The sequence below is a fragment of the Pomacea canaliculata genome, linkage group LG4, assembly GCF_003073045.1.
Source record: "Pomacea canaliculata isolate SZHN2017 linkage group LG4, ASM307304v1, whole genome shotgun sequence".
In the NCBI taxonomy this organism is placed as follows: Eukaryota; Metazoa; Mollusca; class Gastropoda; order Architaenioglossa; family Ampullariidae; genus Pomacea; species Pomacea canaliculata.
In genome coordinates, this window is record NC_037593.1 from 7,959,324 (window position 1) to 7,983,407 (window position 24,084).

The window sequence follows — 24,084 nt, forward strand, 5'->3', positions numbered from 1 at the left end:
AAGTTTAGCAGTACGCGCTTCATGGCGGAACTTTGTTGTGATGTAGCTAAAGTTTTACCCATTCATCAACCTCATATTTGAAAAGTGGATTGGTGAGAAATGAAAGGACTACAGTTCATAAAAAGTAAGACTGAACGGTGACTTCTCTCATCTTTACTAATCATCTCATTTTCTCCCTCCCAGTGCCGAAAAAAACTTCTCCTGCCACAATAACAAGTGCGTGTGTTTTCTCTAGATTCTCAACGCTCAATTTCTGTAGCCCTCCACTTTAGTCAGCCGAATCTGACCCCTCTCAACCCCCAACCCCTCATTCCCGCAACTCTCTCCTCTGAGAATGAATCGATCAAGGATGGTGAGACCGACTGAACGCCTTCCTCCCGACATGGAGCGCACGCGCGCTAACTGAAACCCTGGTATCCCGGTCTGAAATTGAAGCTGTCAGTTGCAGGGCAAGAAGAGCAGTCTTATCAAACGTAACGAGCCGTGTCTGCAGTCGTCGAGAGACAGCTTTGGCACAGACAGCAAAACCCAAGCACGTCAAGAATATTCCTCCTATTGTTTCATCGTTCCCTCTTACCCATGCCGACATTCAGCTGCTGTAGTTGGTTACCAGGTTCACGGTCTTCATCTCTAGACGTTCTCTGGGTCTGGAACTCGTCCAACCAGATAGCAAAAGGAGACAATACAAGCAAACCCTAGTACTATATCTTAAAAAAAACAACCTCGGTACATGTGATGTCAAGTACTCTCGGGCTGAATACCTTCTGTCAGCCATCGTCAGCTGTCCAGTACTCTGGGTCTGAAAGCTTTCTCTCAACCACAATAGTCTGCAATTTAAGCGTAAATTCGCAGCCAGTCACAAACTGTCACGATATTTCGGTCAGGTAATCACAGGTGCCAGATTATGACAGATGTCTTGCTAATGGATTTATCCAGAAACTGTGCGCTTATCACACGATGATAGCTCTCTTGCTGCAGCGAGTGGAATAATATGAACTGCACTAAGAGAACAGCGACCGAGATTTTCACGTTATAACGGAAATTTAAAAAGAAAAAAGTGAACAAAACAAACAGAGAAAGGCCTCAGAAAACGATAGCTGATGCATATTGTAAATGTTCAGACGTTCTGACCAGCCATGAATATCGAACACGGTCATGACCCACAGAGATCAACATGCGGCAATAGGGCGACCTCTCGTGACCTAAATGAATAAGGCCAAAGTTAGAAGGTCGTGATTAACTTCCAGTCAAAGGATGATATTACGCGTGCTGCTGTGTGTTCTCTTTTGTAATCTATCATCAGAATACGAGGATCTCTTTCCTTTCGCGGACAACCATGTCTTTTCAATTGTGCAAGTCGCGAGATCTCGCTGCCACAAATTCCTCACCACGACTGGGTCAAACACTGTCACGAGTTCATGTATAGTCTCTGGTCACGTGACCTTGTCAGTCGTTAGACGGGGGATTAAAAGTTACTATGTGTAACTCCTCGCTCCATGCGAGGGATAGTTCCCGCGAAAATAAACAAAAGCTGACACAGCAGAAGAGAGACATGTTAACGGCTCTTCTGGACGTTCTTCACAGCTCAGATACAGACGAACGTTTGGTTCAGTTGGCAAAGTTGTGTGACGGTCAGTAGTAGCTAGTAGCTATGACTTGATTTATTATTATTGTTGTTATTCGAAAAACTAAGCTCGAGTTGTATTCGTTTTGCAGAATGACAGCAGTCTTCCCTACACTCCATACGATGGTGAGTGTGGTTCAGCGTGACCGCAGCAGCCGCCGCCGTCATGATGTTCAACGGATCTGCGCCGGACGGGGCCTCGGAGGCCAGCTGGGTGCGTATTGAGGAGCATGGTCCGCACTACCGCTTGCAGGGCACGAGTCGCATGCAGCACGCAGCCGCCATGGGCTCCGACACGCACCGCCAGGAGGCCTACTACCTCTTCTTCGTCGGCGCCGTGGGCATCTGCCTCAACATCCTCGTGGTCATCATGATCTTCGTGCGGCGGACCCTGCGTCGCCTGACCTGCGCCTTTCTCGTTCACGCCTGCTTCCTCAACCTCCTCAAGTCGGCCTACTGCATCCCTTTCGGGGCCAACCTCTTGTCCAACGCCGCGCCGTCTGACTGTAACTTTCAGGGCTCCTCCTACGTCGTGCTGATCACCTCCTCGGCCTTCAATACGGTGGCCATGATTTGCTCCGAGGCTTACACGTTCGGAGAGACCAACGTGGGTGGCGACACGCGCGGCTCCGTATGCTGCGTCCTTTTCGGGATCCTCATGGTCTACGTCTGCAGCCTCGTCCTGCACTTGGGCCCCACCCTCATCGGCGGCTACTTCGATTATAACGCCGAGATCGGCAACTGCTCCTTCCGGTTGGGCCACGTGACTGGGTACGTGGCTCACGTGATGTGGATCATTATCGTGACGCTGTCATTGGTGGGTGTGGCCCATTTTCTGTGCAAGCTGTACAAGGAAATCCAGGTCAACCAGCCAAACCGCGTTTCCATGCTGGTGCGCTCTTCTATCACCATTATGGACGACGCCGACGCCAAGCGCTCCTCCTCCAGCATTCGTGTCATGGTCAAGGACGCCAGCCACCGGGCCATGATCTTCGTCATCACCGTCCTGGCCTTCTGCCTGTGCTGGTACCCGCTTTTCCTTCTCATCCTCATCGACATGAACTTTAAGGTCTCGCCGAAGGTCTACCAGGCTTTCAGCTTTATCGCCTGGTCGCAAGGCACCATTGAGCCCATTATTTACATCTGCTTCGACCGCCACCTCAGCCTCCTCTCGCGCTGGGTCTATTGCGATCGCTACAGGCGTTACGACGCTAGCACGCTGGCCTACCTGATGGCCCAAAATCGCGGCGACATCCCGGGTGGTGAGGACAGCCTGCCCAATGCAAGCGGCGCGGCGGCCTCCGCCACCCAGAACTCCGTCATCTATCGGGACGGTTTGCATAGCTTCCCGCAACTACACCATGAGTCCGACGACAGCAGCGGGCGCCGTTCGCCTGCCACAGAGTCACACAGTCCAGGGTCCACCGCCGTCCAGGAGGACCTGGAGCCTGCATATGGCAACCATCCGGCGCTGCACTCAAGGGTATCGGGACATGCGGCTGGCTCTCGCTCGCCGACTGTTGACAGAACTCGCCCGAACGAAGTGCAGTGTTGACGTAAACGCGTGTGGCTAAGAACTGTATTCGCAACACACACACACAAACACAAACACTCACACTTCCAGCACTGATGGTGACGCTGCACTGAAAACAAAATTCCAGAACGTCATTAAAAGCAAAGCCAAAAATAAAATAAATAAACTGCTTTTTCTGTTTTGCCGACAGGAGGTACACACCTTGACTGACGCTAAGTTGTGCACCTGACATGGTCCGGAATTCCAGCATATCATACTTAGCAGTTTGTGATAGCAAAGTAACCTTCTACCTGCGCACAATACATGGATTACATATTCATCTGTGTGTGTATATATCAGTAGCCGTTTTGTTCCCTATTTTAAAAGCTTTTAAAAGCCTTTTTTCAAGCGTACATCTGCAATGCGTACGAAAACAAATGGCGCCAGTAATGAAATATTTGATGAACCTTTGGTGACGGAAAGTGGCGATTCACAACTGTTAATTTTTAAAGTGTGTGTGTGTGGCAGGTGGACGCATGGCTTCATTTTTCTGCGTCTGTCTTCTGACAATTTAGATGACTATTCCTCGCCAGGTGTCACACAGCGCCCAAACACCTGGCAAGTCAAGCGCTAGATAGTGCTGGCAAATATTTTTGTAAGGTTTGCAGAGAGAGATGCAAAGTCGGATGAAAAACTTTCCCGCCGCCGCAGCCATGACTGCATGCCCGTGTGACCTTTGACTCGTGCCTGCTTTGGTTCCAGAACAACAGTTGAAATTCTTCGCAGTGCGGGATGGACAAACAATTCTGGAACGAATGCTTCATCCAAGGTCTAAGACGTGGTGAATCCTCGGATAGTGTAAGTTTATGTTTGGTATCCGAGCACTGAAAAGGCCCGCTGTTCATATGGGTTCATGCTTCGTTAGTCCACGGCGTCTGGTGCCCTACAACAACACGAGTAGACCAAACCTGGCGAGTGGTTTTTGTACTCATTTCTTCTTCAGGAATCAGTGCTTTGGCTATTAGTTATTTTGTTTCTTGGTTGTATTCGGGTGTCCCTTTTTTTTCGTCTTCGTTTTATTGGACTGTTCATAAATTTGATCTCCTTTTTCATTTTTTCATTGCTTGTGACCATGCTTGAAATATCCAGGAGAAAATTCCTAGTGTTCCCTTTTTCGATAAAAATCAAGAAAATGAAATGCAGTTTCATAATACTGTCGACGATTTTGGATAAAGATAGAGTGCTGTGGTACAATGCGAACTTGCAGCAATTAAATCACTTTAAATACATTTCTGAAAAAAGAGGGTTGAGTCCTTGCTTACGGTCATTTTACTCGTCTTTTAAAGGAGTGTTATAAATAACGATGCTTCGCTTCCTTGATTTTAGTTTTTGTCGCGTGTTTTCATAAAACAGGTAAACAAGGCCTCTTTAGTATTTTGTGTCGTTATATATATAGACATATACTATAATTTTTCTGACTGGGAAACGATGAGATTTCCGGAATTTACTCTTTTTATAAAGGTTAATCCGATAGCAAAATGATCTTCAAATGAGATACTAATTCACAAAATCTGAGCGAATATTTTTTTTCAATGAGCCTTTGAACACTGCCTTGCCATTCACATTTGGATTGTGGGAAAGAAGTCAACACACTACCGTGACGTCACAAATATCTGCTCGCTGATTGGGCAACGCCTCATTAGCATATGATCGATTGCGGCCTTCAGTGGCGTTAGAAGTAGGGATTAACGTCTAAATGTTTTTCTAAAATAATTGTTTTTAATTTGCTGCACATTTCGTTAACATACCTGCCACTTTGAGTTTAATTACATGTTTCACTCGGATCAGAAATCGACACTAAAGTCTCAGACTTAGCTCCACTAAATCCTATACAACTGTCCTAGCCTATGCTGTAGGCCAGGCGTTGCTAAGAGCAGCAGCAGTAACAGCAAGCAAAGCTGCATGCTACACAATGCAATCCATCTTCCTACAGTGCCAGTCCTATACTTCCATGTTTAGTGAGCTACTGGCTTTCTCTGCTATCAAAACAAACCGATGTTATATACAGCCACCTTTCTTTATCTGCTAGGATTGATGAGAACGAAAGTTTTAATTAATGGAGACTGATCTGATAACTAGCGGATGATTGTTATCATCGAATGTATAGGACTGATGAAACTTTATCCGAGGGAAAATCTTGCACAGTGAATGATGAATGAGGTACAACTTTAGTGGAAGACTTGCCTCGGATCTCCTGCACTGTGCTGCTGCACAGTTGTCGTGTCTTCGCGTGTGATTCCTCGGTCCTTTTATTACCTGCACGCATCCTGTTGGGTTGCTGCTGCTGTGCTGTGTGATCGTAACTGCTGACTGTTGATCGGTCGCAGCAATGTTTCTGATATCCCAAGCGTCATGCATTGTTTATTTTATTTTGTTCCAAATTTACATCTGGACTTTAAGAATGGTCCGAACAAGGGAGCGTAGGAGGTGATGTAGAACTATTTAACACCCCCCACACACACACACCCACACCCACACACACACATACACACGGGTTGCGGGTTCTATATATCAGGCCGCAGAAACATACAGTCAAAGCATGCTTCAACGACGCGCAACAATTATTCAACAATTTTCTGACTACTAAGCAGTTAAATATGCCACACGTATGTTTAGCACAATGGGGCCTTTTAATTTTAACACCTACTCTCTTCTCCACCTTTCCGCCCAGTATGAGTCTACCTGTTCCCCTGCATTTTCCGTTCTTGTCCTTTAGCGTCAATAAACATGGCCTTAAACCTTCCGATCTGCGAGAATACATTAAAGACTTCACGAAACAAAACACTTTGGCAAAAGTGACGATGGATGAAAGGAAGTGAGTAGGGCCATAGGGACTGAAAAGACCGTCAAGACACGGGGGAGTTGTTTTCCCTACAAGACTGACCACTGGTCAGTTCTGCTCCAAGGCTTTCGGGATTCACTATAGAGGGTACAATGTGGAAGATAAAACAAAGGATATGCAGTCTTGAACAGAGGAAAGTTAGAGAATGAAAATAATAGTACGTATTTACAGTCTCAATCACACACACACCCACACACGATATAAGCATGAAAGTAAACCCCGACGATCATATCAGATACGCTATTTGTGCAAAAAAGTCCAGAATAATAAAACAAATCACTTTGAATAAGTGGAACAGATTTCAGACTACTCTTGCTGCAGGAATGTGTGTTGGTGTGCTATACCACAAGTTCTTGTGTATGTTTTTTTCTGTACCCTAGCATCCATAGCTTTGTTATTTGCGATAGCACTCTATATTTTTTCTATCCTTCCGGGGAAAAAAAAACGCTCAGAGTTAAAACTATTCGCACACCACTTGTTATGCACGCACACACACACACACAGGCGTGCACGAACATACCCCAGTCACCAACACACAGGTACAAGCACGCACGCACACGCTCTCAACACACATGCACATATATCATACGTCTTGTACTTATTACTAAAGTAATGTTTTCTTAACGGTTCATTTTCTTTAAAGGTTAAAATTTAACTACTGTACAAAATACTGGATGAACAGCAAAAGAACCACTGATCTGCACTGCAATGTACAAATAATGTAATCAGTGAAATAAAAGAAATGAATTTGTCGTCTACAGCGTTACATCTGTTCGGCAACGTGATGTCAGAAAGCCATGAAAAGTATCTCGTGTTGCAAGAAGGCAAGTGTGTCTCTCCTTCCGCACCCTCCCACTTGTGACAGCACTTTCGAGACCTATCGTCAATGGCAACAGCAGATGTCTACTTGGAATCCCACTTCCACCCCACCACCACCACCACCACCCTTCTACCCGCCACCAGCGTGCTCACCCAATCACCGAGATCACGGAAAGAAAGCCTTTATCATTACCGCCTGTGAGCTGCCCACTAGCAGATTCCGTGCCAGCCTAAAAGGAAGTTGCCGCCAGACAGCGCCCTCTGCTTGCACAGAACCAACCTGGTTCTCCGTGCAAAGCCTCCAGATATACAATCTGACCAGGCGGGAGGAGATGGGTTGGGGGAACGAGCAGAAGGGTGGTGCAGGCAAGACCTCTGAAGCGGGAAGGACCATTTCGTGGCATTGGGCTTTCTTCCATTACCAGGAATGACAAATCAGCTCAACCGATCATCTCCTACAAAGAAGCTTACACAGAGTATAGGGTTAGGTCTTCCACCTACAGCACCGTCACAACCCCCACAGATATAAGTTCCCAAATGTATCATCTTTTCTCTCGTTCGCACTTTTCGTTTCCTGTAGAATTAAGTAATCAAAGACCTATCAAGATGCTGATTCTATAGCACGAGTAATAACATTATAACACTATTTTCTTTACACACACACAAACACACAAGAAAAATGGAACCCGGAATACCCCGAGAAAACCACTGACGATCAGTCCGACTGATGTGTCTACATTCCGTCTACTGATGTGTCTACGTCCCATCTACTGTGCTGTATTGCACATTCGCATGAATGTCTTTTTGCTGAGAAATGAACTTTCGTGCGGTCCAGTCGTTTCCGGTCGACTCATTACCTCCGACTTCAGCCATATGTTCATGAGTAAAGGAGACATCATCACCAATGACCACAGTCGCGACGCTTGTCCTGCAACTTTCACACCGTCTCTCATCCATTTCAATCACTCCCAAAATTAGAAGGGAAACAAACAAAACATCCATTGAAATTCATCCAAGAAAGGTCTCAGCAAATGTTTTCGCAGTAAACCTGCGTGGACGAGAAAGCGTTTGGCAGATGGATGCCAAGCGCTGGTCAATTTGTCTTCATTTGGAAGAAGGTCCCATCGGAGAGGATTATGGGTCGGCATTGCCCAGTATTGGCCGCGATAAAACGCCTGATAGATTGCCTTTCTACACAATACCAGCTGACGGCCAGGCAGGAAAGGATGATGTGGAATGGGATGGGGATGGGATGGTGGTAGGGGGCAATGCTCCTTTTCGTCTTTATGGGACTTCGTGAGAGAACGACATAGCGTGCAACGTGTCCCATTTCTTCCTTTTCCTCACTCGCAGCTCGTGAAAAGAACGATGCTGGACTTGTTTGATCGCAACAGGAGCCGGCCGCGTGCCGTGTTTGGAGCTGTCTTCTACGAACTGATGCTTCATATGATGGTAGGTAATGCGAACTCCCGGCGAACAGTTCTGTGCTCTTTAAAATATGAGTGGTAGAGCGAGAGTTAGTAAAAGGGAGCCCGATGAAGTGTCGCGCGAGCTTAGTGCAGACGACTAGCAGTCAGGTAAAATGCTAGTATTAGCAGTTAAGTGTGACTGTGCAATGAGCCTCAGTTCTCAACCATTTTTCATTTCCACCCTCGCTCATCCCACAGTGAAGTACACAAAGCCTTGAAACCCCCAGTCGCAAGAGGGATCAGTTTATTGTCAACTGTGCACAAGGTGACAGCCGCTTTTTCAAGACAATCAGCTCCCGTCATTTGAAAATAAAAATTATGTGGTTAATTTTATAATGCGTTCACACAGCATTCGCTTGTTTAAGGAGAAAGTGGTTCATACAATCACAAGGAATCCTGAGAAGAACAAATCCTGAGTCTTGTACCATCCTCTTCTCTTCCTTCTCTTTCTTCACGCATTCTTCTCTCTCTCTCTCTAACTGTACCTTCATCTTCATTTTCGCTCCTCAATCGCGAAGTGGGGAAAAAAAACCAACCAAACAAACAAAAAACAGGCCTTTCTGCTGCTAAGTGCAACACCATACAACTAGTGACTATTTCTTTTCTCGTATCGCCTAGACGCCTGCACTTAGAAAAAGGGAATGCCAGGGACGCCTTCCATTCCAAAACGGCCTCGAACTTGGGACAAAAGCGGCGGGCGCCATCCCAGAAACCCGTAATCCTGCTAAACGGCGCATTAACAGTGGCCTATGAGAGGCTGCAGCCGAAAATAAATGTCTGGGTCTTATTATTCGTGAAGATGCAAGTTGATAAACGAGAGGGGAACAAGATCAAGAAGCAGAGACTGAGGACAAAACGATTTCCTGAGGACTCGTGCCATGGAAACGTGCAGTCATGAAAATTCAACATGTCATTATTCATAGCAGATACTAGCCCCTCGACAGAATTCGACAATTCCATCAAAGGACGATACAAGATTTCATATCCAGTCTCTGTGGGGGACACCCCATTCATACCTGCTCTCTGTGCAAGGGTGTAATTGTGTGCGCATTTCTTTGTGTGTGTGTGTGGGTGGGCACGCGTGCATGTACATGCATACGTATATTTTCCTGTGAACATATCTAAGTTGCTTCAGCCAGATTTGAATGGCAGTCCAAATCTGTTTCTATTGAGGACTGAAGAAAGGAAGAAACAAAAATGCCAGAGAGAGAGACGATAGGCCCAAGCTGTGAAACAGTAAAGGAAAAGTGGGATGGGGTTATGTGGGCAACTAAGGCCAAAGGCGATCATCAGTGAAGTAAACATCTGCCTACTGTTCTCATGTTCCTACTGACTCTACAAGCTACTGTGCAGTATTCCTTCTTCCTGATCGACTGATAAAGCGGATTTCAGATCCATATCACGCAACCGCATACATGCATGGACACACACGCACTTATTCACACAACACGATAGAGAGAAAGAGAAGAATAAAATTCGGTTGGTTGTTGGTGTTTAACGCCATGTCAGCAGCAGATTTATATGTCACTACGATGAAACAAAGAAGACAACCTTTCACTATTCCCGACTGACATGCTGCGAAGCGTTTATGCTTGTTTGTTATAATTTTTACAAGTGGTTTGCTTTTTTCGAAGTCCTTTGTAATCCATGATGCTGCTATTAGAAACTTAATGATGTCACGGATGGACAAACTCAGCCAGGCGCGGCACGCGAGTTCAAACAACACACGAGTTTCGCAGCAGCAACCCTCAATCAGCCTCCGAACCTGGGAAAAGTACGAAGGTAAACACCCGTCAAGTAAACTCTCTTTCACCTCAGCATTCTATATTTGTCTCCATCATTTCTAGTCACTACGAATAAGACACACACACTAGTATACTTACAACCTCTATATTTCTATTTCCTTCCTTCCATCCCACAACCTCTTCCCCACCCTGCCAAACTATGAAAATGTGATATCGAGATTCGTCTCTTAGTTTTCATTATGAACACCTGAATTGTTTTTCCCACAACAAACATCCCAGGTGTGCAAGTCCCATGACACCGTCTCTTCACGCAATGTCTCGTTGCGTCATGCCAGTAGAGAACACGATAGACGTTGATGACAGGAGCTTACAAACATTTTATGTAACGGACACCATTGATGCAACCCTGATACCTGGGCACAACACTGAAACGGCGGTGTGAAGACGAGGGTGCCTTTGCTTACCGTTGCTCTTTATTTCTTTCGTTCGTTCTTTTTTCTTCCGTTTCCTACCAAATCGCGTGGAACTGCAAACGCTGCCTCTAAGAGGCAAAGTGGCTGAGGTGAGTGTTCAAAGGACAAGATACTGGAAAGTTTATTTCCACTGCTGTTCGCATCTGGCGGCCTTCCAGTGGCACGGTGCGTCAGCCAGCACCATATCGGTGCTGCAAAGGCCTGCGTCTCTGCTGGAGTCATGCCACTTCACACGGTTCCCATTATAGAACCTTGTATTTGCTCATTCCACAATCTATTGTAAAGTCTGGTCACTGTTGTCCAGCACGAAACTTGCGAAGAGAAAGATGAGTGAGGTTGTGTTTGTTACGCACTAAATATTTATTCTGGTTGGTTGCTGAAAGTACCTAAACTGTTTGAAAATTTCATTATATTGTCTGAATATACAAAGCTAGCATTATGTCTTGGATTAAAGAGAAAGAATGAGAAATGTTCGACTTACTGACTTGAAAGGTGGATTTTCCAGTTCTGTTTTATCATGTTAAGGTATCCGACATGAAACATTAAAAATTCACCCGGCGATAGAGAAGAATAACAGATACAAATTGCTTCTAACCTTAATAATCCGACGATAGAAGAAGCAGAGTCGGGTTATATCTTTAAAATATTAAATATAAAATGTTTGGATAATACTACTCTCTGTTTCAGTTTGAAAGAAATATGCCGTTTCTAGATAAAACTTTCTGGTTCTCAGTTCCCAAAAGTTAATTAATATTTCAGTTCCCAAAGATTAATTAATACTTCAGAGAGATCAGGAAGTTTTATCTGTCGACATTTTTTCTGATAAAGCGTTATCAGCGGTTGATTAATATCCACCGTAGCTGAGCACATAAGGCTGACCAAATGCGGCTTTGCTAGAAAACCTACATTATGCACTATCTAGCCGTGTTCACAAATGAGCAATTATGCCGTGAAGATCAAAAGCTGTTCGAGAAAATGTTCTTATTCTCCTACGACTGCAACTAGAAAGTAGCAAGGAGAACTCACACACACATGTCCAGCATGAGAAAGAGCACAACATACATTGGTTCGTGCTTTGTATAACTTATTTATAATCTTATCTCTCATAATCTTTTTTTAACCTCGGAAAGGAGGGAGCTTAAGAAATAAAGAAATCATGCTTTTTTACAACAATGCTGACACTTAGATTTTCAAGAGCTTAACCTTAGCTTGATATTCTTTTACACTTGCCGGCTCCAAGTCCGACTAAAAGGTGTTTGCTCACGTGAGATGAGGATACATTAGATAGCAACACTCGACAGTAAGAGGCGCCTTCAGCGGAGGAGCTTGGCCGAGCGCCTGGCAATGCACTTTTCTGTGCCTCTGTCATCTATCTGGCATGTCGTGTGGTATACATGTTGGTGGCCACCGGGCCGTCCTAGGAAAAACGAGCGAAACGAGCGAATGTGCAAGAGGAGGGATGTTGGACGGGGTATTGGGAGTAAGTAAGAAACAAAGAAAACAGTAGATGCTCGGATAGGGTAAGGCATCATCTGCATCCAGCCCAGATATACAAGTCAGCGATCCAAGCGCCACACCACAATTATCTCCCAAAATATGAGGGACGATAACGCTGAAGGCGCCGCCGGACTATGGCGTCATCTGCATCCAAGTACAATACGGAGCAGCACAGTGATGGTCCAACGGAGCATTACCTGAATATAGTATGCCTCTCTCCCCCTCCTTGCCTCCCCAACCACCCGAACACCCGCTTGATCCCAGCAGAGACATAGTTAAGTCGTCTGCCAGACAAAAGCTTACCCTTGACTGACCTCCTCTAAGCATCTACTTCGTTGGAATAATTTTCTTGCAAAGGGGATGTGTCGGGGCGGAAAAAACGTGGATTGGAGAGAGAGAGAAAGAGAAGTGACGAGCGAGACTTACACTACACAAGCTTGTTTGCAAGCAACATCGTCTTGATCAAAAAGTCTTAATAATCCTTGTTCCATTTTATAGTTAGCCACGCATTTTTTGTACAAGTGTGGGGAAAAAAACAGAAACACACACACACCTTTCTGCTCTTCTTTCAAGTCTTTCTGTACATTATCCCCCAATCATACCGCCATCCAATCCCGTGTTTCAGGGCCGAGATTCACGTCTGTTCGTTTCGACTGAGAAACATTTCGATAGAAGCGCCATGACACCTTCAGACGGACGACATGAATAGTATCTTGCAGGCTCCCGCTAGGTCTCGATACGTGATTCACAGGGCCCCCAAAACCAACATTTCAAACAAGAGTCAATGCTTTTCTTTGCTAACTGCGATCGAGTGGTTGTCTCTAGGCCCACTTCACCGCCTCTCTCGTTCCAGCCGAGCTTCTTTCTGCTGTGTGATGACTTCCCCGCTTCCCAGTGGCGGTTTCATTTGCTTCGCATCGACAGCGTGTCAGAGGGCAGCCGAGACCTTTCTTTGTGGTCACGGGCAAATTCTAAACAAGTGTCATACCCACTCTTGGAGCAATCTTTCTGCAGCCCATTTATTTTCGTTGCAGCATAAGTTTTTTTTATATTCATTTTCTCCCTGATGCCAAATTATTGTCGTAACATCATCTTCTCTTTAAAACTTCAGGAAGCTGTTCACTCCCGTCACGTTAGCAGGCGCGCAGACCAAATAGCTTTGTTTACAGGACTTCGCTTGAAGGAAAAACTTTCAGATTATATCGACTGATGCTCGAGGACATAAAAACAAAGACGTAGAAACTGATGTTTGTAACCCGTTGATTATTCACTCACCCACGTCAAACTACTCCAAACCTCTGCGAGGTAAGCAAAAGTCGAAATAAACATTATGAATTAATCACAAGGAAAAAGATACTTAAGTAAATTCACAATGTTACAATAATTTTGATAATTTTTGGTTTTTCAAATAGTCGTGTGTCTTTTGTCGCTTTGCGGAATCTGCTGTGTACTTGATTGGATGGACGCACGCTTGTATCATGTAACTGTGAACGGGAATGTACATGCACGGGTGAACGGCTACCTGATTTATCAGAGAATGGCGAGCCTTCCACATTTTGAGTCCTAGACACGGTGGACCATCTGCCCACACAGTCTAAACGACTTCTAGGATGTGCGACCTTTTACCTAAAGACATTCGCCTATTTTGATTCCCATCTAGCTCTTTACATCTTCGTCTTTAGGTCGCTATTCATTTGGGTAAAGACGGTTATAAGTAAACAAATAAGTTCTACAAGATCTTAATATGTCTTCACAAGCCTAAGAAAACGTATCGGAAGTCGCAGCAGGGGTAGCAACCCGTCGCAATACGAATCTTCTTTAATTTGAATGGGCGCGTCTCAAGGCCTGTAACTGTGCACGTCTGCTGCTTGGAACAAATGATGCAGTGACACAGTGAGAGCCGAACTTAGACGCTCTTAGCTCCTGGCTTATCATAGGGCGTTGATAAGTTTGGTTAAAATAAGCCACGTGGAGGTATCTGATAACCATGGCTGGACTCGGCAATCTTACAAATGATAGCACGTTATTCACTTACACTGAAATCTGTCGTCACAAGATACCCCTTCATGCATCCAAAAACGACGAGGCATGAAACAGGTTGAACGGCAGCACCGAACATCTTTACGTCCAATCTAAATGTCACAAGAAACAAAGATGTCTGCTTGTTTTAAATTTGTTTATAATATCGGGTTCCATAATGCACCAGCAGCTTTATGAAGTGTTTACACAACAATCTACAGACTCTGTGGAATGTGAAGACAGTAAAATGTGATGTAATGTAAATATGATGTCGCTTTTGAAATATCGAGTTTTGATTCGCCTGCACCGATCTTTTTTCTTTCTTCAGCTCATTTGCACAGACCGTGTCCAAACATTAAGGTTTCCCCAACAGTGTATGGCTTTGTGCATTGATGACAGCCCTGATGAGCAGAAAAGAGTTGTTACAGTCAGAAAAGGTTGGTAGTGAGTGCATTGGTCAAATCTTCATTTCTGCAAGTCATCTGATAACGGATACACTGAGAATGTCCGTGTATGGGAGGGAAGGACAGAGATGGGGCACTATGGTGGATCGAGAACCAGTTTTGAGATGCGGCTACAGTATTTCTTACCTAATCTCTAGATTCTACACAATAGCTGCACCTCACAATTGCAGAAACCAGAGTCAAGAAAAAATGTATGTCAAGGTACTTTCTTTTTCGCTTCCAGAAATACAAAGATGATAACAGAGGAGCATATTGGAGAAATCTGTTACTTTCGCCTAAAATAAAATCCCAGCAGTCAGAAAAACCCATCTTCCAGTAATAGGGTCACCCTGACCCTCGTCTATTTTTAAAGAAGTGTTGTAAGTATTCCGTGGTTTAGACTGACAGACGGATTTTAAGATCGAGGCACAAAGCCCAAGGATTTTTTTTAAGTCCCCTTCGTTAGCACGGTCAATCAAGGAGGTTTTTTTATTTTCTGGCTTTAATTAAAACCTGCTTTATACAGTCCATTACATCTGGCGCACCCAGAAAACAGCGTTTAAAGATCTCTGATAAACAGTGAATGGAAAGAGTGCCAGCCAATGATGTTTCCTGCTTAACTTGTTAGGAGTTCACTGAATGCAGAAAGCTGTGCATGTCCGGAAATACCCGACTTTTCCATTACAAATCTTGCACCTGCATGGGTATGGATGCATTTTTTAAACTTTTTTCTTATAGCACTCACATATGAACATGTTTATATGTATTCCATATTTCTTAGATTTAAATATGATAGTTAAAACTATTCTGCAGCGTTTATTCAAGTTTGAGACATGAACTGAACATGGCTTTAATAAGAGAAGATTAATTACTTTCTCTTTCTCTCTCACTGACTCTCTCTCTTTCTCTCGCTGACTCACACGCACACACACCCTCTTACACTTTCATTATTACTGTTACTAAATAAGGATTTCTGAATATTCAAGAAAAATGTGGTCAGACCCCATTCATCTGGACACTGAAATGCATATCAGCTCTATCTAATCCTTTTCATTTTCATTCCCCTTCTTTACGCGCTATTCTTAGAAATTCCATAGCAGCTAGTCTGGACAAATATGCAGCTGACATAATAAATATATTGCCTCAGTATCTACTACTGTGCTAGAACTTATCACAAAATGTGCAATAAACCATATGAAGAGAATGAAATATCAATAAAATTTATTTTTATGTTGAATATACTGTTTCTGTAACAACACCATCTCTGCCACACAATTTCTCTTGTAAACAAAGGATGGCCATCGGGGGAGAGGATGCCTAACATTTACCTCCATCCTCTTCTCTTGATAAACATTTCATTGCACTTTTGTCAGTGCAAAATAATTGCAAGAATTCACAATGACAAAAATTCATCTCTCATGCCAAGAACAATAAAAAAATTAATGGCCTACCTTGGTCCTCGTATCTCTTCCTTTACATGACGATTCATGTGCAATGACTCCATGACAAACTTTTCAACCTCTGGACCAGTATGGGTCATATGACATGCAAGCTGATCTTCCGCCTGTTAGCAAACCAAGCCCAGGATTTAGAATAATGGTCAGATGTGAATTATTTTGTTATTCTGCTGAAGAACCTTACTTGCTCTATCCATGTCTAATCATAGCAGCAATGATGAACAATAAGCACAATGATTCATAATGGTCATAATGTGTCCAATAATACATTTTACATTTATATTTACTTATGTGTTTAGATCCCTTTAAATGTATATGTAACTAAAGTACTTGAAAATTTGGTTTCAGTTCAAACCATAATTACTGGGTGCTAAAGATCATAATAAATTTTTACATATTCTGAAAAAAAAAATTGTCCTTATCACCCATGAATTAAAATATGCAAATCTGAATTTAAGTGGTCACATGAATTCCAATTTTGGCTCTGTAAATGCAACCTGAACTCTCAACAGAGTTTCAAACTCTGATTTCTTATTTGCACTCAGATTTTAGAAATCATCCTCTGATAACAGCAAGATTCCATGAATGCATAACAGCAGCAATCACCATGCCTACTTTTTTTTTTAAATAAAAGACAAAAGCTGTTATCTTTTAAACAGAAGGCAGCTTTACACGATAAAAAAGAGAAATGCTTGCTGGTATTAAACTTTCATAAATTCCATAAAACTTCTGTGCTCTTAAAAAAAAATTTAGGCTCGCCAAGCCAATATTAGATTTGTTGATTGTAAGAACTGAGTAGCTACACCACAAAGTACTCTACAATCTACATGAATTTGAAAACTACTGAACGGAGGAAACTGGAACATTTTATTTTGTTTTAAGCATTAAGTTTTACAAAAGAATGAGCTAAATTAATATATAATGTTCTCCAAAATTAGTTGAATTAATCTACACATTATCTTAAAATGAAGCAATATCTCATACGTACCAATCAAAGAAACTTTAAAAACTCCTACCTTTATCCATACAGTATCATTAAGGAAGGAAAATGGTTCTGGTGGGTTATCTCCTGATTTCTTAAGGAGACGTGAGTAATCAATGGTCCTTCCATCTAGTCTAGGAGGGGTACCTGCAAATGAATTCCATCTCCTTCGGTGTAATTGAAAAAAACTGCTTCAAGAAAAAACTCAAAACATGCTCCAAAACCTGCACAAAGCCTGGAAATGATCATTTTTGCATTAAACTCAGAACAATTACAAAAATAAATATATATATATTCTAGATGAAAAAATACATAAAACCTTTCTATTAACATTCGCTAAAATCCACCAAAATCAGGTCATAATTGAGAGGGGTATTAGTATGGAAATCAACCAGTTTGTTTTTATTTCACCTATAAACTAAAGCTCATATTTTTTTCATGTTGAATATAAAGCCCTTAAAACCATGTAATCATTCTTTTCTTTGTCATTTTGATTTTGCTCAAATTAAAGATTTATAGGGTAACTAACTCTCCAGGTAGGAGTAATCAATCAATATATGTGTACTGTGGTAGACAAAGATGATCTTTTAAAGTGACTTCTTTTTTATTTTAATGTGACTTTAAAAAAAAATTGCAATACACTAGTCAGTCACCAAAATCCTTGTTTTTGTATAATGTGATTTCTGCAACAGGTCATTACTCAAGCACAGCTGACTGATGTGCACTGGTGAACAAAGTGACAACAATGAACTGGTTGGGGGAAGGGGAAAAGGGGTTCTTATTTTGACCCAGAATTATATCCCTCCAGCCATGCTAAGTTGAATCAATATCACAATGAATTACCATTCCACTAAAGTCCACATTACATAGACAATGACCAACTTTATTAGTCCCCAGTGGGCAATTTAAACACGAACAGTTTTAAGTGAGCTAATGAAAAATTTGAGCACGTAGGAACATATAAGCATGCGACATAATATTTTTAAAAAAACTTACATCTAGACTATTCAAATGCACACATACATTATCACGCATGCACACACACACCACTGATAATTCATCTGTGACTGAGCAGCTGGACTGCAGATGGCACAAATGATTTAAAGTGACTATTGTTTCTACACACAGGCATACCACAGGATTAAGTTTAAGTTTAGTTTTATTCCTTGCTACTCCTCGAGGATCAGAGGGCCACAACAACACCTGAACAAAGAACCCGGTTTTGGGCAGCCTCCCTCAGTTGGGTCCATGTGGTTCCGACGTCCTTTGCTTTGCTCTTTACAGTTCTTTTCCAAGTCTGCTTTGGTCTTCCAACTCTCCTCTTCCCCTGCGGGTTCCAGTCAAGTGCCTGCCTGGCAATGGTGTCAGCTGGTTTACACAGGGTGTGTCCTATCCAGCCCCATTTGGGCTTTTTGATGACTTGGCTAGTGGCATTCTGACTGGTTCTTTTCCACAGGCTGCTGTTGGAGATCTTTACAGGCCATCTTATTCCAAGAATATGTCATAGGCATTGGTTAGTAAAGGTTTGGAGCTTGTATGGTGTTTTGATATGTGGACCGCAGATTCGTGCAGTGTGGACGCTGCCCTGTGGTGACATGGTCCACCGAACACTGACATTGTGTCATCATCTTATTTTGATGTCACATAACCTTCTGCTCCTTCTGTCAATTGTGAAGCACCTTGAGCTGACCACAGGCCAGGATAAGGCGCTCTACAAGCAAACATATATTATTATTATTTTGCTGTTGATGGCATTTGTTATTCTCCAGGTTTCAGAACCATGCAGTAGGGTTGCCTTCACATTTGTGTTAAAGATGCAGGTCTTACTATGTAAGGATAATTCTTGGGAGTTCCAGATGGTATGTAAGCATGTGTGGCCTTGTTGATGTGCTTTTGGTGTCATCATCTTCTCCACCATCCTTGTTGACAATGCTTGCCAGATACACAAAATGATCTGTATCCAGGATGTTCTCTCTTAGAAGTTGGATTGGGAGTTCCTGCTTTTTGTTGATTCTCATCACTTCGGTCTTCTTTCTGTTGACCTTTAAGCCAGTCTTCTCTGCTTCTTCTGTTAGCTTACTTAGTTTGGTTTGTGCATGCAGCTGCCGATGAGGTAGGAGACGGTAACACAAATTCTCCCTTTAGTATATGATCAGGTATTAATAAAATGTGGGAAGCTTTCCTGACTATTTGCTGATCAAAGAAAGAAGGTAAATCCCTCTGTTTGATACCAATTATCTTTGAACAGATGTGTACAATACTGTTCAGACTATTCCTGTCATGGACAGACAGGCTGCAGAATCAGCATACAAATAAAAAAAAATAGAAGACTCAATAAATGACTGGTAGAAATGACCCAAGATTGCTTTGTTGACTGTTTAGCTTACGCAGAAGGGGAAATTATCCCAACACTGAAAGTCATATCAACGCTGACTAAATGAATGCCCAAGTAGCAACACCTGTTTGATGTTAACTGAACTTTTGCATATACATTTAATATGAACTTACAAACTAAAGAATAAATGATATGAAGGGGTCACAATACGGAAGGTCTTACTGAGGATATTTTACTGCATACTCATAAAAATATAAGCAAATTTTCATAAGCATAAAAACTCAAGAGCATTCCAAACTGAAGAGGGGAAAAAAAAAGTAAGCAGTTGTTCAAAGCCAATGTAAATGTTTTATTAAAAACTATCGTGATAAAATAAGTGTGAGTCAGTGGGCTAGCGATTGAATTCATTATGAAGACTGTCAATTTTAGGGGTCTTTGATAACATAAGCACAAGACTTCCAATTTGCTTTTGCAAAATAATACCTTCCCCAAGAAATCACAGTAAAAAATAATATTTGGTTCCCTTTTTCTTTTTGGTTCTGTTCTTAAACCTCATGAGATTACATGTGTTACAGCTAAAAATTGGAATGCATAATTGTTGTTGCTACCACCAGCATATTAAACATTAAACTGTTATAATTGTGGAAGCAGATAGGAATATATAAGGAATAACAGTAACAAATATGGCAATACAGCTGCTTAAGTTTCTCAAATAAAAATACTTTCAACAAAGCTAGCTAAACACTGATTTAGTAAGGGAGATCATACCTGTTTTCAAGCGCCCCATCCTAAACCCAGCATTTTCAATAGTCTTTGCAAGACCTATTGCTGGTGCATCCCCTAAACGTCCCGCAGGCCTTGTTGTTAATCCAAAATTAATCGATCCTCTCAAAAATGTGCCAGTTGTCAGAACAACCGCACCTGCACTAACAGTAGTTCCATCAGCTGAAAAACATGGCATGAAAACAATCATTAGACAAATTAGCATGCATTTGTCAAAATGTATCGGACATTTTAGTTATTGCATTTCTGCGAGATGATAGTTTTAGTGCTGACTCCTGTGTCAAGGGAAGTAACTGAAATTAAAGCTAGAGCTAATGGGTGCTCACTTTCATCACAGAGGCTTTAAGGAAGAGGCGACAAATTGTACAGACTGGACAACGGCTACTCCATTCAGCCATATTTCAGCAAATGTTCCATGTACTTTTGTCACCTGGTGGACCTATTTGCAACTAGCCAGAACAAGTTCTCAGCAATTTTGTTTCTGATTCCAGTCATGACTGCTTGGGTGGATATCCAATATCTTGAGTGGCAGGGGCCCAGTATTTAGGACATTCCACCGTCAATGTGAAAGCTTTGACACCCATCACAATTAAGGTAAGCATATGACTTGCAAAAAAGGCATTCTCATAATTTAAGTACAAACTATAACTATTATTTTGTAACCCTCATAATACCTAAGACAACTCCCTGACACCTCTGCTTCATCAGACGGTTTTCGGGATCACTGAATTCTTCCATAATGAGGTCCTCAACCTCTGCTGCCATCACTGTGAGGTGAGCAGTGTTTAAGACTTCTGCTTGCATGTGCTGCTTATAGAGGGCTCTATCAATCTGAGCTCGTGGACCCTTTGAGAAAGAGTTAAAAGATCAAAGTTAAAATTCAGATAAAAATAGCCAACAGCTTCACTGAGTATGTCACTGCTGAGTGAATTTTTTTTTTTAATTGCTTTGTGATTTTTTTAAAAACTATGTTTCAGTACAAAGCACACCTGGAGGGACTATATTCTAATTTCTGATATCAATAAAGGTGACAGCCAATGCAAAATCTTGAAGTACGTGCTACTGAGGGAGTGACACAGCAACAAGCCTACTATTGTTAAAATGTGAGAAAAATTATGTACTGTACTCAAGTACAAAAAAGTTTTCAAACTATAAGAGTGAAATGAAGAGAAAGATAACACAAAGATTTGTGTGGCTACCTTCCCTTTTGCCATAACTGTTCATATATGTGGGTTGAGAGCAGCTCTGATCTGGCGATTTGGTCAAAAAAATATGATTCTGAGAGTTTCTATTTAGAGGATGTTTTTGGTTGCTTCTGAAAAAAATCTTGTAGTGGACTTTCTATGGGCAGAGGGAGTGAAACCTAAGGAAATTTACTGTCAGATGTTGGCTTAGTATAGACATAGCATCATCAATTTGTGACAGGTTTACAAGTTGTAAAAAAGTTAAGCACGAAGAACAGATGCAACCAAAACAGGTCACTCTGGTTACCCATCAACATCACACACACACACAAGAGCACATCAAAAGGGCAGATGCATTGACTGAAGAAGATTAACAGATAATGGTACCTAAATTGGGTGTACATTAGGATATCAGCCATTGATCAGTATTCACCATAATGCATAATGACTTGGGATACAGGAAAATCATCTTCAGTCTAGTAAAGGAGGTGCTGGGGATGAAATAAAGAGAGTATTGGGAACAGCCAAAACACTTCATCTTCAAAGAAATACAAAAGCTAGTTGAAAGATACAACAAAGGCATTATCTTGTCTAGGGACTCTGTAGAAAGTGATATGTTGAATTAAAGCCGTGAAATGTATTTTGCCTTAACTTTTTCACTCTCCCTTGTATACATGTTTGCGTCTTTTTTCACTTTCTCTTCCCACAAAAACTTACCCACACAGCTGGACCCTTCTTACGATTTAGGACTTTATACTGGATACCAGATTTATCTGAAACCAGTCAAACAAAGACAACAAAATATTACATAAACATTGACATGAAACAAATGATTGGTGAAGAGAGATCCACACATTTACTTAATCCTATTTCCAATTTCATTAAAAAGACTATGAAGTTTCACAATGTGACCTGTCTTCATGAACAAACCATGAAGCATTCATTATATTAATTATTAATTATAAATTTGGAAGCAACACAGACTGTTTTATCCTTACCACAGATTCTGGCGCAAACTCCATCTAAAGCATCAACCTCTTTCATCAGATGACCTTTGCCAATCCCACCAAATGATGGGTTGCAGGACATAGCACCTGCCAACATTTTTTTCTGTTAACAATGCTCACAAACAAAAGTCTCATTGCATGTAACTATCATTATCAACAATAAAATATTAAAAAGAAACAGACTCTGTAACAGCAACTGAAAAACAATGCACAAATAATGAACAGTTTGACAGATGTAAACAAACTGACAGATTAGAAAAAAGTGGACACAAGGTTTCAAGCCACCACCCTCCCACAGTTTTCATCTTCCCTGTCTTTCCCTCTTGTATTCCATGAGAGATTTCTCATGTCAAAATACTGTCAAATTATGATTTGAAATGTGTACGGTGCTGTAAGGATATGTCAGACATTTTTTTCTCTATATTTTTATTTTGAGCAAACTAGTAAATTTTTAAAACAGAAAATAAACTTTAAAATAAACTGGTGAAAACCTGGGAAAACACACACCAACCAAACATAGCCTATGACCTGACCCTATTCAAAAAAGAATACTTCTGCCAAATTTAATGATAATGAGAATAAACAAAAGAGATGTTTTATAAATTGGTAGGTGAGTGGGAGTACACCACACGGTGATATTTTAGAGCATGTGAAATATTATATTATAGCTGCTTCCCTATAACATTTTTTTGAATAGTCTAAACAGTGCTTAAAATATATTTTGGTCATTCCCCTTGGTTTCTTCCAGGAGTTCTGAATGAGAAAAAGAAAGCTAGACATTTATTAAGGTAAGAATAAATGTTTTAGACTAAAATATATATTTCCTGAAGAAAAAATCATCGATGGTTATTGATAACTTTTTTTATGAAACTGGCCAAAATTTATGCTGCCTTATGCAGACGGAGAATTAAAGGACACAACATACAGCGTAGGTTGTAGTCACTTGAGACACATTTTTCTTTACTTACCTATAGTTTCAATTTTGTGAGTGAGTAATAAAGTCTCAGCACCCATTCTTGCAGCTGCACATGCAGCCTCTGTTCCAGCATGTCCTCCACCAACAACAATCACATCATACCGCCGGTCAAACATCATCTTTTGATGTGAGAAGCAGACAGTGCGATGTCCACAGTCATGCCAGAGAAGCTTGCAGATTCTTGACAATATTGGATACTTCCCATGTTGAGAAGACTTAACTGTAGAACAAAATGCTGTTTATGACAAAAGAAAGCAAGGCAGTGACTTTATTTCATGTTATTTTCTAATCTACTTTCTTTATTTATTATTTCCAAAAAAGCAAACATGAAAAGGGTGGTTGATGGATAAACCTGCCTTGAAATCCATGTTCAATCATCTACAGCAAATGTGTGTTAAATTTATCCACGAAATACTACACTAATGGAACACGCGACAAGCGGCAAGTTTTCATATTTCATCAAAGGGAAAAAGAACAAGAAAAAGATCGGTGACACTTAACAAAGAAATAAAATCTCATATTCAAACATCTTTGCATTTTATAACATTATCGAAGATATTTGCACGGGTTAGAAACTTTCTCACCTGCATGTTTCAATAACATACTTGCCGCCATTATCGTCTGCAACAAGGGAAATGAGAGTAGCTCCCCTTTACATTACATTTTTCTGCTCACGATTTTTTTTAAATTACAAACTAATAAACTACTGTTGATTAAGAAACAACATAAACTTTAATTGCACGTAAAATATGCTTTATCAGTTTATTATATTTCTCTTCCTTTAGTCGTTCTTTCTTTTTAAAATTTTATTATTACAACTATTTTGCCGTGTTGTAAAATCAGTTGACCTTAGTTA

General features: G+C 41.6%; 2 protein-coding genes and 1 long non-coding RNA gene across 8 annotated transcripts in view; 2 read left to right on the top strand and 1 right to left on the bottom strand.

The window, feature by feature from the left end:
• LOC112562311 (5-hydroxytryptamine receptor 4-like) overlaps positions 1 to 6,791 on the top strand; it is a 30,883-nt gene extending 24,092 nt beyond the window's left edge. For all 5 annotated transcript variants that reach the window (XM_025235490.1, XM_025235492.1, XM_025235491.1 and 2 more), the window contains exon 2: positions 1,717 to 6,791. In XM_025235490.1, the coding sequence (XP_025091275.1) occupies positions 1,791 to 3,179 (1,389 nt within the window). In that variant the 5' untranslated portion in view covers positions 1,717 to 1,790 and the 3' untranslated portion in view covers positions 3,180 to 6,791. The remainder of the gene's footprint in view (positions 1 to 1,716) is intronic.
• LOC112562310 (protein MTO1 homolog, mitochondrial-like) overlaps positions 1 to 23,845 on the bottom strand; it is a 70,804-nt gene extending 46,959 nt beyond the window's left edge. Inside the window, exons 1-8 of one of the 2 annotated variants that reach the window (XM_025235488.1) lie at positions 23,813 to 23,845; positions 23,221 to 23,463; positions 22,244 to 22,339; positions 21,963 to 22,018; positions 20,736 to 20,907; positions 20,047 to 20,223; positions 16,978 to 17,090; positions 15,956 to 16,068 (exon numbers count right to left, since the gene is read on the bottom strand). In XM_025235488.1, the coding sequence (XP_025091273.1) occupies positions 15,956 to 16,068; positions 16,978 to 17,090; positions 20,047 to 20,223; positions 20,736 to 20,907; positions 21,963 to 22,018; positions 22,244 to 22,339; positions 23,221 to 23,463; positions 23,813 to 23,843 (1,001 nt within the window). In that variant the 5' untranslated portion in view covers positions 23,844 to 23,845. The remainder of the gene's footprint in view (positions 1 to 15,955; positions 16,069 to 16,977; positions 17,091 to 20,046; positions 20,224 to 20,735; positions 20,908 to 21,962; positions 22,019 to 22,243; positions 22,340 to 23,220; positions 23,464 to 23,812) is intronic. The other variant, XM_025235489.1, reaches the window with a different exon arrangement.
• LOC112562312 lies at positions 15,156 to 21,956 on the top strand. The gene is made up of 3 exons (XR_003098840.1): positions 15,156 to 15,208; positions 20,553 to 20,655; positions 21,039 to 21,956. It is a non-coding gene; the product is annotated as an uncharacterized LOC112562312 (long non-coding RNA).
• Positions 23,846 to 24,084: the final 239 nt, after the last annotated feature.